Source organism: Aedes albopictus, chromosome 3 (assembly GCF_035046485.1).
Source record: "Aedes albopictus strain Foshan chromosome 3, AalbF5, whole genome shotgun sequence".
Lineage (NCBI taxonomy): Eukaryota > Metazoa > Arthropoda > Insecta > Diptera > Culicidae > Aedes > Aedes albopictus.
Window position 1 is genome coordinate 137,844,630 of NC_085138.1, and position 12,403 is coordinate 137,857,032.

A 12,403-nucleotide genomic window follows, 5' to 3' on the forward strand; every position below is an offset into this window, starting at 1 on the left:
AGACCGCCGATGTAGACTGGAATAGAGTTTTGAAATAGAAACATGTTTTTTCAGTTTATGGATTTTGTTATTGTTTTTGTTTTATTTGTCACCTAAAACATCGGACAATCCGAAAATGATATCCCGGTTCAGTTGCATCTTGGGATAGTCCGTTAGGCCCCATTGGAGGTTGGCACCCAGGAACCATTCACGAGACCGCTGAAATGGCCTTTTTGTTTTTAGTTTGTTTGATATGTTGTTTAAAAATGTCCCAGCTCCCGATTGACGCAAAAATTTTGAAAATCGGTGGTTGCCAACATGGTGAAAAAAAAAGAATTAAATTCAAGATGGCGACCGGAATAAATATGGCCGACCCAATTTTTTATAACTGCAAAAACCTCAATCTTTCCTCTTTTCAGCAACATTTCGTTTTGAGGTGGTTTCTGGACTAGCTTACGGTTGTAATGTGCCATGAATTGACCAAAATCGAGGAGATCGAAAAAATGGTTGTGGCTCTAACTAACGGGGGGTCCATCAATTTGAGTAACCAAATGTATTTTCCTTACTTGTTTGGTGAGGATTTTCTACAATTCGTCACTTCAAACATTTTCAAAGACAAAGTGCCGGTCTCAGCAAGAGTTACTTATATACAAAAACAGGTGTCATTTTAAGTTTGGTAAGCCATCCTGTAATTTATTCCACCCAGCATGGATTTTTTGGTTCATCGTTTTTGACTGGGTTCTGGACATCTTCCCCATATATCCGTATTGCATGTCCAAAACTGCCTAAAACCGATTCCATCTTTATTGCGCTCCACCATATTGAATTTTTTGTAACCATTTTTTCACTCTCATCGATTTCAAGGCGACATACGACATTATCGACTGATGGACTCTCATACCTGCCTGTACATCCTGAATCGTGAAGCAGCAAATGTCGGACTGATGATGAACGCGTCAAAAATAAAGTACATGCTGGTATGTGGAACCGCAAACGATAAGGCTTGGACTTTTGTCAGCTTTCGGACTTAGAAAAATGTTGCCTGATTTTTACGTGTGGTTTGATTTAATTCAAAATGTGGGGTACGCGAGCTTAGAAAATTGTGCTGGTTTATGACTTGATGGCGGCACGGTGGCACCTATGTATCCAGAAGGTCCTTCTGGGATCTACGGGAGTTCCATCCAGGATATCTCCAAGAAATCCTTCGTGGTTTCACCACAAATTTGTTCCAGGAGTTTTTTCAAGGATTCCCAGGGAGTGCTTGATGAGATTCTTACAGGGGCTTATATAGGATTCCTTCAGCTTGTATAAGATTCCATTTCAGCTGGCACGCACGTCATTTCATTGGCATTTCGTCTCATTTTAACGAGTAATGGTTTTAAGTTGAAACAAATTAAGTTCCTGTCCTCACCATTGCTAGTAGCGACTATGACCAGAAAAAAAATATGGACTCTCTATTGGTGAAGTACGAAGCCATTTTATTTTGTACAAAAAGAAACAGGTAGGGTATTGGTTCCCTTATTAAGCATGTGGTTCCCATTTTCATCCCACGAAAAACAAAGGATTGAAGCGCTGTTTGTTTTGTTTCTTATTTTTTTATTTTTTGTTAGAAGTGAGCACCCATGAAAACAAAAAGAACGGAGTCAATCGGTGCCGTAATCGCTTGTTTTCGAATAGGATGTAAATGGGAGCATGAGATTACTGATGGCACACATACCCTATTAAACAAAAATGTCCATTTAACTGTTTTAATAAGATTTGTTGTGTTAAATATGCATGGATGCATCTTATCGTGTTGATTCTCGCCATTCTCACTTCTAAAACATGCTTGTATCAATCCTTATTGTGGTAAATTTTGAGGAAAATTTACTTTTTATGATGTTTATTTTTAATATAACGGTTATTTTCAAGAAAATCATTTCTACCATATCATCACTAAAATTGTATTATTTTATCCTTATCCTTAGTATATCCATTTGGTACAAGGGCGTAGCCAACTTTTCGGTCTGGGGGGGGGGGGGGTCAAGCACCCTTATCAAATTTGTATCTACTAGTTTTTATAACTCAACGCAATACGATGAAATTGAATATAATTACATTGTATTCTAAAAGCATTATTTAGCCCTTCAGCAGCCACTCTGTTGTATTTTGTACAATAGGTTAAAAAAGCTCACCTGATCTTCATAAATCAACGTGGTTCTGGTAGCGGTGACCAATTTCTGGAAGATTGAGGAATTTTATTCACTCGTGCATTATTTTGCTCTGGGAAATTATTGCTGAACTAATTTCTGGAGCAATCCCTGGAAAAAATCCCGTAGCAATCCTTGGAAGATTTCCTGGATAAATCCCTGAAGAAACACGTGGATGAATCCCTGGAGCAATTCCTACAAGAATATCTGGTGGAAGTCCTGTAGAATCCCTGGAGGAATTCCCGGAGGAATCCCTGAAAGAATTCTGAAAGTATACCGGGAGGAATACCTAGGAAAATATCTGAAGAAATCTCATGAGGAAACCCTAGAAGATATCTTAGATAAATTTCTGGAGGATTCCTTGTAGGAAATTCTGGAGAAATTCCTGGAGAAATTTTGGGAGATATCCTTAGAAAAAATTCAAAAGAAATCTCTAGAGTAATTCCTGGAGGAAATCTTAGAGAAATTTCAGAAGAAATCTCTTGAGGAATTCCTGGACATCTAAAAGAAATTTCAGAAAGAATCTACGAAGGGATTCTTCAAGAAATCCCAGAAGAAATTCCTGCAGGAATCCCTTAAGCAATTCCTGGGGAAATCTCTAGAGAGAACCCTGGAGGAATGCCTGGAGAAACTTCTGAACAAATTCCTGGCGTAATTCCTGGAAGAATTCTTGAATGAGACCCAGCAGGAATTTCTGAAGAAGTTTCGAGGATGCATTCTTGGAGGAATTCTGCGGGAAATCCTGGAAAAATCTCCAAAGAAATTCTAGAAGGAATTGCTGGAGAAATTTCTGAAAAAATCCTTTGAGAAATTCCAGGAAGAACCCTTGGAGGAACTTCTGGAAGATTCCCTGAAGGAATCTCTGGCAATATCCTTGGAGAAATTCGTGGAGAAATCCCTAGAAGAATCTCTGAAGCAAATCCTGGACAAATCTCTGAGGGAATTCCTGGAGGAATGTCTGGAGGAAAGCTTGAACAAATCCTGAAATGAAAGTATTTCTGGAGAATTTTCTGGAAGAATCTCTGAAGAAATTCTTAGAGGATTTCCTGAAGAAATTCCTGACAAAATTTCTGAAGGATGTCTAGGAGCAATTCCTGGAGAAATGCCTGATGAAATTCCTGGTTAAAATCCTGAAGGAATGCCTGGAGGGATTTCCAGGTGTATTCCTGTGGGAATTGCTGGAGGAATCTCTAGAGGAATTCGTGAATGAATTAGTGAATGAATTTCTAGAGGAATCTTCAGAGGAATTCTGGGAGATTTCTATTTCTTTTTTCTGTTATTTTTCTATTTTTGAAAAAAATCCATTGAAAAAGTTCTGGAGGATTTCAAGCTGAATCAGGCCAAACATTTCAATAGGTCCTATCTGCATTTGAGAGGCTCTCTTTGTTCACTTTTTCTTTCAATCATTTCAATGTCATTGTACACTTTTCAACTACTTTTGCAGTACAAATCAAAAGACGATTGTTTTGACCATCGTTCTATGCAAGGAGACAATCATAATTCAAATAAACAGCTGAGATATTAACGAAAGAGAGGGAAACCAAAGAGAGCCTCTCTTCTGCAGATTGGACCTTTAGACATGTTTGGCCTGGAATTCTTGGAAAAATCCTCGGAGGAATTCCTGAAGAAATCCCTGGGGGAATCCTTAAAGAAAATTGAGGAAAAATCCCTGGTGGAATTCTTGGAGGAATGCCTGGGGGAATCCATGATAAATTCTTGAAGGTATTCCTGGAGAACTTCCTGGAAGAGTTGCTGAAGAAATCCAAAGTGAATGTCCTGGAAGAAGCTTTGGAGGAACTTCTGGAGGAATCTTCGAAGGATTTCCTGGAGGAATCCATGGGACAATCCCTGGAGAAATTCGTGGAGATACTTTTCTCTCTCTCTCTCTCTTCTTGGCGTAACGTCCTCATTGGGACAAAGCCTGCTTCTCAGCTTAGTGTTCTATGAGCACTTCCACAGTTATTAACTGAGAGCTTCCTCTGCCAATGACCATTTTGCATGCGTATATCGTGTGGCAGGCACGAAGATACTCTATGCCCAAGGAAGTCAAGGAAATTTTCTTTACGAAAAGATCCTGGACTGACCGGGAATCGAACCCGTCACCCTCAGCATGGTCATGCTGAATACCCGTGCGTTTACCGCCTCGGCTATATGGGCCCTAATGGAGAAATCTTTATAACAAGCAATTCCTGATGGAATCTCAGGGGGAATTCCTGGAGAAATTCCTGGAGGAATACCTAAAGATGTAATTCCAGGAGTAATTCCTGGAGGAATTCCTGAAGAAAATCCTGGGGTAATTCTTAGAGGAATTCGCAGAGGAGTTCCTGGCGAAATTCCTTGATAAAATCCCGGAAGAATTCCTAAAGGTATTCCTGTGGGAATTGCTGGAGGAATCCATGATGAAATTCCCGGAGGGATCTCTCAAGGAATTAATGGATTAATTTCTAGTGGAATCTTCAGAGGAATTCTGGGAGATTTATATAATTTATATTTCTGTAAAATCCCTTGAGAAAATCCTGGAGGAATTTTAAGCGAATTTTTTGGAGGAATTCCTGAAGAAATCCCTGGAGAAATCCTTGAAGAAATTTGTGAAGAAATCCTTGGAGGAATCTCTAGAGGAATTCCTGGTGGAATACCTGGATGAATCCCTAAAAAAATCTGAAGGTATTCCAGGCGAATTACCTAAAAGAGATTCTTAAGAAATCCCTAGAGGATTTGCTGTAAGAATCCTTAGAAGAACTTTTGGAGGATTTCCTGGAGGAATCCCTGGAAAAAAATATGGAAAAATCCCTTAAGGAATCCCTAAAGCAATTCATGAAGGAATCTCAGAAGAAATTCCTAGAGAAATGCCTGAAGGAATCCCTAAAAAAATCCTGAGGATAATCCTGCAGAATTTCCTGGGGATTTCTGAAAAAATCCTCAATTGATTTTCTGGAAAAATTTCTAGAGAAATTGCTGACATAATTTCTGAAGGATGTATAGAAGCAATTCCTGGCTCAATTCCTAGAGAAATTGCTGGAGGAATTCCTGGAGAAATTCTCGGGATAATTCCTGGAGAATTTCCTAGAGATGTTCCTGGAGAAATTCCTGGATTAAATCCTGGAGGAATGCCTTGAGGAATTCCTGGAGGTTTTCCTTTGAGAATTCCTGGAGGAATTCTTGCAAAAATTACTGGATAAAATGTTGGGGTATCTCTAGATGAACCCTGGGAGAAATTTCTGAAAACATCCCCTGATAAATTCCTGGAGGAATTTCTAGAGAAATTTCTGGAGAAATTCCTGGAGAAATCCTCGAAGGAATTTCTGAAGGAATCTCTGGGGCAATACTTGGAGAAATCAGTGAAGAAATCTCTGGAAAATCCCTGAAAAAGTTTCTAGAAGAGTTTTCAGCTGAGTTCCTGAATCCCTGCAGCAATTCCTGGAGGAAAATATGGAAGAATTCTTGGAGGAATTCCTGAACAAGTTCTAGAAGGTATTCCTACAGTAAATCCTGGAAGAATATCTGAAGGAATCCTTGAAAGATTTCCAGGATAAATGCTTGGATAAATTGCTGACATATATTGCGACGGAATTCCTTGATTACTTCCTGGTGAAATTCCTGGAGGAATCCCTGAAGAAATCCCTGTAGGAATTCTTCGAGGAGATCCTTTAAAAATTCCTGGAAGAAATCCTGGAGGAATGCCTGCATGAATTTCTGAAGCAATCCCAAGTAGAATTCTTGAAGCAATCGCAGTAGAAAGTCCTGGAAGAATTTGGAGAAATTTCTAGAGGAGTCCCTGAAGCAATTCCCGAAGGAATATTGGTGGACTTCCTGGAGGAATCGCTGAAAAAATCCTGGAGAAATCTCTGCAAGAATCCAAGAAGGAATCCCTGAAAGAATGTCTGGGAACCTTCCTGGAAGAATACCTAGTAGAATTACTGGTAGAATTCTTGGAAGATTCACTGAAGCAATTCCTGGAAAAATCTTTGGAGGTATTCCTGTAGGAGTCTCTGAAAAAAAATCTTTGGAGGAATCCCTTGAAGATTTTCTTGATGAATTTCTGTAGGAACTCCTGGTTTAATTCTTGGAAGAATCCCGGAAGCATTTACTGGAGGAATCTCTGGAGGAATGCATAGAGGAAGTCCTGAAGGAATGCATTAAGGAAACCCTGGAGGATTTTTGGAGAAATCTCTGAAAAAAAAAATCTTGTAGAAATTCTTAAAGGGTTCCTTGGAGAATATCCTAGAGAAATGCTTGTGGGAATTCCTGAAGAAATCTCCTCAGGAACACTTGAAGAAATCTCTTGAGGAATATCTGGCGGAATTTATGGAGGAATCTCTAGATGAATTCTTGGAGGAATTTTTAGAGAAATCCCAGCAGGAATTTCCAGAGAAATCCCTGGAAAAAAATATAGAGGAGTTCATGAAGAATTTCGTGGATGAATCTAGTGAGGAATAGCAGGAATAATTCCTGAAGAAATCGCAGATGGCATTCTTGTAGAAAGTGTGGATGAATCCTTAGAAGAGTTCCTGAAAAAACTGCAGAAGAAATGGCGAAAGAAATTTCAAGTGAAATTTCTAAGGGAATCCCTAAACAGTTCCTTGAGGAAGTTCTGATTAATTCCTGGAAGAGTTCCTTAAATAATGCAAGAAGTAATTCCTGAAGGAATCCTAAGAAGAGTTCCTGGGAGAATTTTTAAAATATGTTGCTCCAGAAAGAATCACAAAAGTAATTCCCGAGTAAAGCCCTGCAGAATTTCTTGGAGGAATCCCTGGAGGATATCCTAGAGAAATGCCTGTAGGGATTAACGAAGAAGTCTTAGAAATACTCCTGGAGGAATCCCTGAATGAGTTTTAAGGGGAATCCTTGCAGAAATTCCCAGAGGAACGCCTGCACAATTTCCTGGCGAAAATGCAGATGGAATCCTCGGAATCCCGGAAGCGATTCCTAGAGGCATTCCTAAGGGAATCCCTAAACAGTCCCTGTAGGAAGTGCACGATTAATTCCTGGAGGAGTTCGCCAGAGAAAATTCCAAGAGGAACTCCTGAAGGAATTCTAAAAAGTAATCCTGTGGGAATCCTTGGAGAAATTTTTAAAATCATCCCTGGAATTGTTCCTAAAAAAACACAGAAGATATTCCCGGATGAACCTCTGAAGGAATGCTTGAAGGAAAACCTGGAGGAATTTCTGAAAAAATCCCATGAGGAATTTTTCAGGACATACCAGGAAAGTTTTCTTAACAAATTCCAGGAAGAATTTCTGTAGGAAAAAAAATATGAAATACATGTCTGCAATAATTTTTGGACGTATTATTGTTGGAACCTTTGGATGGACTTCCAAAAGAATGTTTTGGGCAATGTTTTAAGGAACTCCTGTATTAACTTTTAGCTAATTTCTGGTAAAATTCTTGTATTCCTGCTGAAATACTTACTTCGAATTATTCCAAATTGAATTATTGGAGCAATCACTAAATGGATTCTTGAAGGATCATTTACAGAAATATCTAAAAGAATTTCTGTTGACGGAAATCCCTGGAGAAATTCCTGGAGGAGTTATCGAAAAAAGCACTGGAACAATCACTGGAGGAACCTCTATAGATATCCCAGGAGAAATTCCCGGAAGAATGTCTGGTGGAACCCATAGAGGAATTCTTGAAAAAATCTCTGAATCAATCAATTATGGAATCACTGAAGTAAGCTATGGAAAAATTCGTCGGTGCACCCTTACAGAAGTATCTGTAAAAAAAATCAGATGCAATCGTGGGATGAATTCTTGAAGCATTTCTTGGAACAAACCCAAAAACCATCACAGTTAGAACCCTGCAAGATATCCATTGCCCATATGGTTCTACAAAATCGTACCGGAACTGGTTCCGGTATATCTGGACAATTTGGCATGCTGTTTTTGTATTCCATGAATAATCATCACAAAATTTAGCCATTCAACCAAGCTTGTTATTTGGTTAAATTCTACGATAAGATTGAAGTGGTTTTCTTAGAGAAATACTTAGCGAAATGTCCTGTGGTTCTTGAGGAAAAAATGTTTGATAATCTAATCTAAGAGACTTCAATCTTTGAGGCAACAAAACTCACGGACGGATGAACCGATCAGGATGATTCTTGCATGGTTCGATTCGTATTTATGGTAGCTGTGTTTATAAGTAGAAAAAGTTACGAAAATGAACTAGAAAAGTAACAAAATTGAAAAAGAACAGATTTTCTATGAGCAGGGAAGGAAATCAACACGACCGAAATGAAATCAATCTAGAGTGCGGTGCTGTTTTGAGCATAACAGTTGTCAAACTACCACAAGCCGGCAAGACAAAGTTTGCCGGGACAGCTAGTTGTGGATAAAAACCTTAATTATTAGAATTATTTTTTTTGTTATATTTTTTTCTGGAACTCTAAGTTTTAGATAATCTTTGAGTTGGCTCGATTTAAAAAAAATAAACCTCCGGCCAGGGGAGGGAGGGGGGCACGACGAAAAGCATAAATTAATATAAAAATAAATTAACATTTTCTATAAAAGAGACAGTTGCCTCTCAAAAAATCCTCTTTTGGCTGGTGATTCCAGAACGGAATAGTAGTGCACGCGTGTGTAGTTTTCCGTAAATTGTTGAGGTTAGTTAAAAAAAAAAGAAAACCTTATGTGGTGTAATTGTTTTAATTCGGTGTTATTTTCTCTTTGTTGTAGGACTAAAAGTTAATTGTTAGTACAATCGTGCAATAATTGTTAGTAGTTGTTAAAATGCGTTCGTAATTGTTAAAATTGTGCAAAAAGTAGGTACAGCGTTAGTATGTGTTAAAACAAAAATCTTATAATCAATTTACTTTAAACAGAATAAAAACGTCAAAACGTTATTTACAACTGGAACTACGCTCCCAGCATCTACTTCACCGGAGAGTGGCTTCGTTAGGACTTCCGAAACATCCGTTGCATCCAGATAGAATGGAACACGAAAACGCCAGTTCAGCTGCGGAATTCCAGAAATTCGAGCCCATAACTTTAAGGAATACGGTGTTGGGAGGGCTGAACGAAATTAACAGACATGACTCAAACAACAACGAACAAATGTTGTTTAAAAGCCCATTTTACGAGCTCGGTAAAATTTTACTGGGTTTTTGAACAGCAGAGTTAAGTCGGTAAACGGTTGTGAGTACCGAACAGTCGGTAACACACAACATTTCAATCTGTCAAATAAATATTGATTTAGTCAGTAATAGCTGATATACATGTTACTGTCTTTTTCGGTAATCTAAAATTTGATTGGATTGGACTTACTGAGTTTTTCAGTTCCGGAAAATATTGTGTTCCCTCCCGGCCTCTTCAATTTTCGCCAAGGGGACGGCAACCTATTTTTTCACTATGGAGTTTGACAGGTTGGATTGTGCCTCCTTACGTGGAGCATAAATTTATGCTCCAACCATAATATTCACCAACACAGTCGTGAAATTTGAAGTTTACCTTTTTATGAGGGATATCGGTGCAAAACGCTTACATCACATTGGATCTCATAAAAATGCTGATCACGAAAAAGCGGCATTAATTATTAATTTTCAATGTCAGAGTGTCGATGTTTAGATAAAGTTCCTACAGAGAGTGGAAATTGTTTGTGAAAAGACACACAACACCTCTTTTCGCAAACTTTGTTTGCCAAAGTGCGCTTTTCCTTATTTTCTCCCGCTGCTGTATTGAGTGAATGTTGGTATTAGTGAGCTCTGGTTGCGTATGATAAGCGGCAACAAAATCAGATCACCGTAGCACTCCCGTGATTTTCGCATTTTGAATCTGTCCATATTACATAGGTGCTTTCGAATTTTGACAGCAGGTGAATATCAATTCTAATACAGTAGACGTTCGCTCGGTGCAAACGGTTTAACTGCAATGCTTTTTAACTGCAAGTCCACTAAGTGCAACAATTTTGCAGTTATCGTACCGCTATCTGTCAAAAACGAAACGTCGACTGAGTTGCGATGTTTTTCAGATACACTACAGCTGCATTGCGATGTTTTTGAGTGCATTCTGGCTGCGTCCAACAGCAATTGACAACTGTTTGACGGCTGTCAGTCGTTGCAGTTAGCGAATTTCATTCGGTAACTGAAACGTAAACATGTTGCACTTATCGAACATCTACTGTATCAATCGATTGTTTAGTATCAACGATTTCATCTATGTAAGAAACACAAAAAAGTGTAAAACTTACTTTTTCTAAATACTGAAAAGTCTCATCTGTAGACTTCTATGAACTAAATGAGGTAAGCATCGGTTTATGATTATAGCGACGTTTATAACTTCCTTTTATGGAGTTACCATGTTATACTGTAGTATCCGATTAATCAATTTCACCCTGTTGAGCAATTTAATCCCAGTTAACAGTACCTGAAAACTTTCGTTTAGATTCAAACCCAACATAAACATTTTTACACTTCACATTTTCGCACTTCTGAAGACTGAGTGCGCAGTCCTGTGGTGAACTAAATGCACAATAAGTTCTTGTTTTTTTCGGGAATGTTGTGACACGAATGTACAGATTGGTCAATCCATCCTGCCCTTATTTAAGTAGCTATTCCTACGAGTACTTCAACCGTACGTAGTGGATTGGTATGTTTTGCGAAATGATTTTGATTGCTTTATACTCACGTATGCTTGAACAAAGAAGTTCGAATCATCACAATTGGGAACGCAGTTACAATCTATGTTTTGGGTTTTGGAACGCAGAGTAATCAAAGCTTCTGTGGGAAAATAAAAAAAAGTGAATTATTTGGCTATCAGGTTTGGAAAGATCTAATCACCTGAATTTTCTCCTAAACATCGTAATCCTTCAAAGCTGCATATCGGATACCTGAAGTTACCCTTACCTTAAATATCACAAAGAATTTTTCAAACATATTTCGTACGACACGGACAGACATTTGAATGCAACGTACTTACCAACGTGACGATAGAAATGCGGAACACAGCGGCAATACTTCATCGCTAGCCTCATGCGGCATTCTATTCGGCACAGATTGTAACTGTAGACAGGACTGAATTGCAGAACTTCAGCCTCGTGAGTAAAACGACATTTTCTTTGCGAAACTGACAGTCTGCAATTGGTTCGATTTAACCGTTAAGGAATAAATTGTGTTGTGTTATGTTTCTTTAATCATACTCAACAGCTCGTCGCGACGTCTTAATTTCCAAGGCAAGCAGCTCCACGGTTGTGTAGAATGCTTCCATGAATGAATATCTTCGCTTGGAGACCTCCGGTACTTCCATGTACCCGTGGAAGTATACCTCGTAGGAGTTTTCCAGTTTTATCAGCTGTCCGTAGACTTCGCCATCCAAAGGGTGCACCACTACGGTCGGTTTGCTCGGAATGATGTCCCACCGGTAGTTCTTCCAATAATGGTAGGAGCTGTATTCGGCAACTTTGGAGTTCACGGACAAACACAGACCCAGTTCAGTGATTGTTGGTTGCAAATCCAAATGGAGGGTAGTTCCGGTGCTGATGAGTGGTTGGAATGGCCATGAAAGATTGTGTAGGAGATCTAGGTAATCGATACTTGGTATTCCGTAACTGTTGTGCATCGGCAGATCCAAGAAGGTGTCGTAAGAAGCATTGGCCAGTTTGTGGATGAACTCTTTGAAGTCATCGGGGTCTCCATCGCCGGAAAACTTGTCCGGGTGGTCTTCGATGTATTGTTCAACTTTGCGGTCATCGATTCGACGGTGTGAGCAAACGGTCAGGCTGGGGAAACTCGTGTTCCAGAAATACATGTTACGGTCCATCGATATGACCACCGGAGAGGTCTGGTAACGGTTCCAAATACGTTGGGCCAGAGCTACCACGCCAAATATACCAATCGAGATGCAAGTGATCCATACGATCCGTTCGATTGTGTGCACACTGTAGTGGACCAGGTGGCGCAGACCGTGAGCCGATGTCGTTTCGAGTAAATTGAAAATGAACCTTCGCAAGTGGTTCGACAGGCGACTTAGAAGGGTAGCTTGCTGAACCATGTTGGTTAGAGAGCTGTGGGAAACTCGTCATGTAATTCTAGTCAAGATTATGTTGCGGCCGTCTCGTTGAGGCATGAAGCAATTAGGTCGTAATTAGTGCATCATTGATTACTGATGATTTTTTATTTAATACATTGGTGATGTGATAAATATCTATCGAATATCCATTTAGCAGTTGAGGCTATTATTTTGTCAATAATTACTGAAATCGATTCGCTCGATCTGAATTGATAAGCGTTCTCGCCGCCAGTTTA

At 39.2% G+C, this 12,403-nt stretch overlaps 1 protein-coding gene across 1 annotated transcript; it reads right to left on the bottom strand.

Moving 5' to 3' along the window:
- Positions 1-10,945: 10,945 nt before the first annotated feature.
- Positions 10,946-12,313, bottom strand: LOC109419354 (uncharacterized). Its single transcript, XM_029879459.2, has 2 exons — positions 11,299-12,313; positions 10,946-11,233 (listed from the first exon to the last, which is right to left on the bottom strand). Exons 1-2 carry the CDS (start codon positions 12,147-12,149, stop codon positions 11,014-11,016), a joined length of 1,071 nt encoding a protein of 356 aa, XP_029735319.2. The 5' UTR covers positions 12,150-12,313; the 3' UTR covers positions 10,946-11,013.
- Positions 12,314-12,403: the final 90 nt, after the last annotated feature.

Excerpts from the sequence above, each read along its gene's own strand:
- LOC109419354 (XM_029879459.2), bottom strand. The coding sequence starts at position 12,149 with ATGGTTCAGCAAGCTACCCTTCTAAGTCGCCTGTCGAACCACTTGCGA. Across the intron at positions 11,234-11,298 it reads ACGTCGCGACGAGCTGTTGA|ACTGTCAGTTTCGCAAAGAA; the intron begins GTATGATTAAAG and ends AACCAATTGCAG.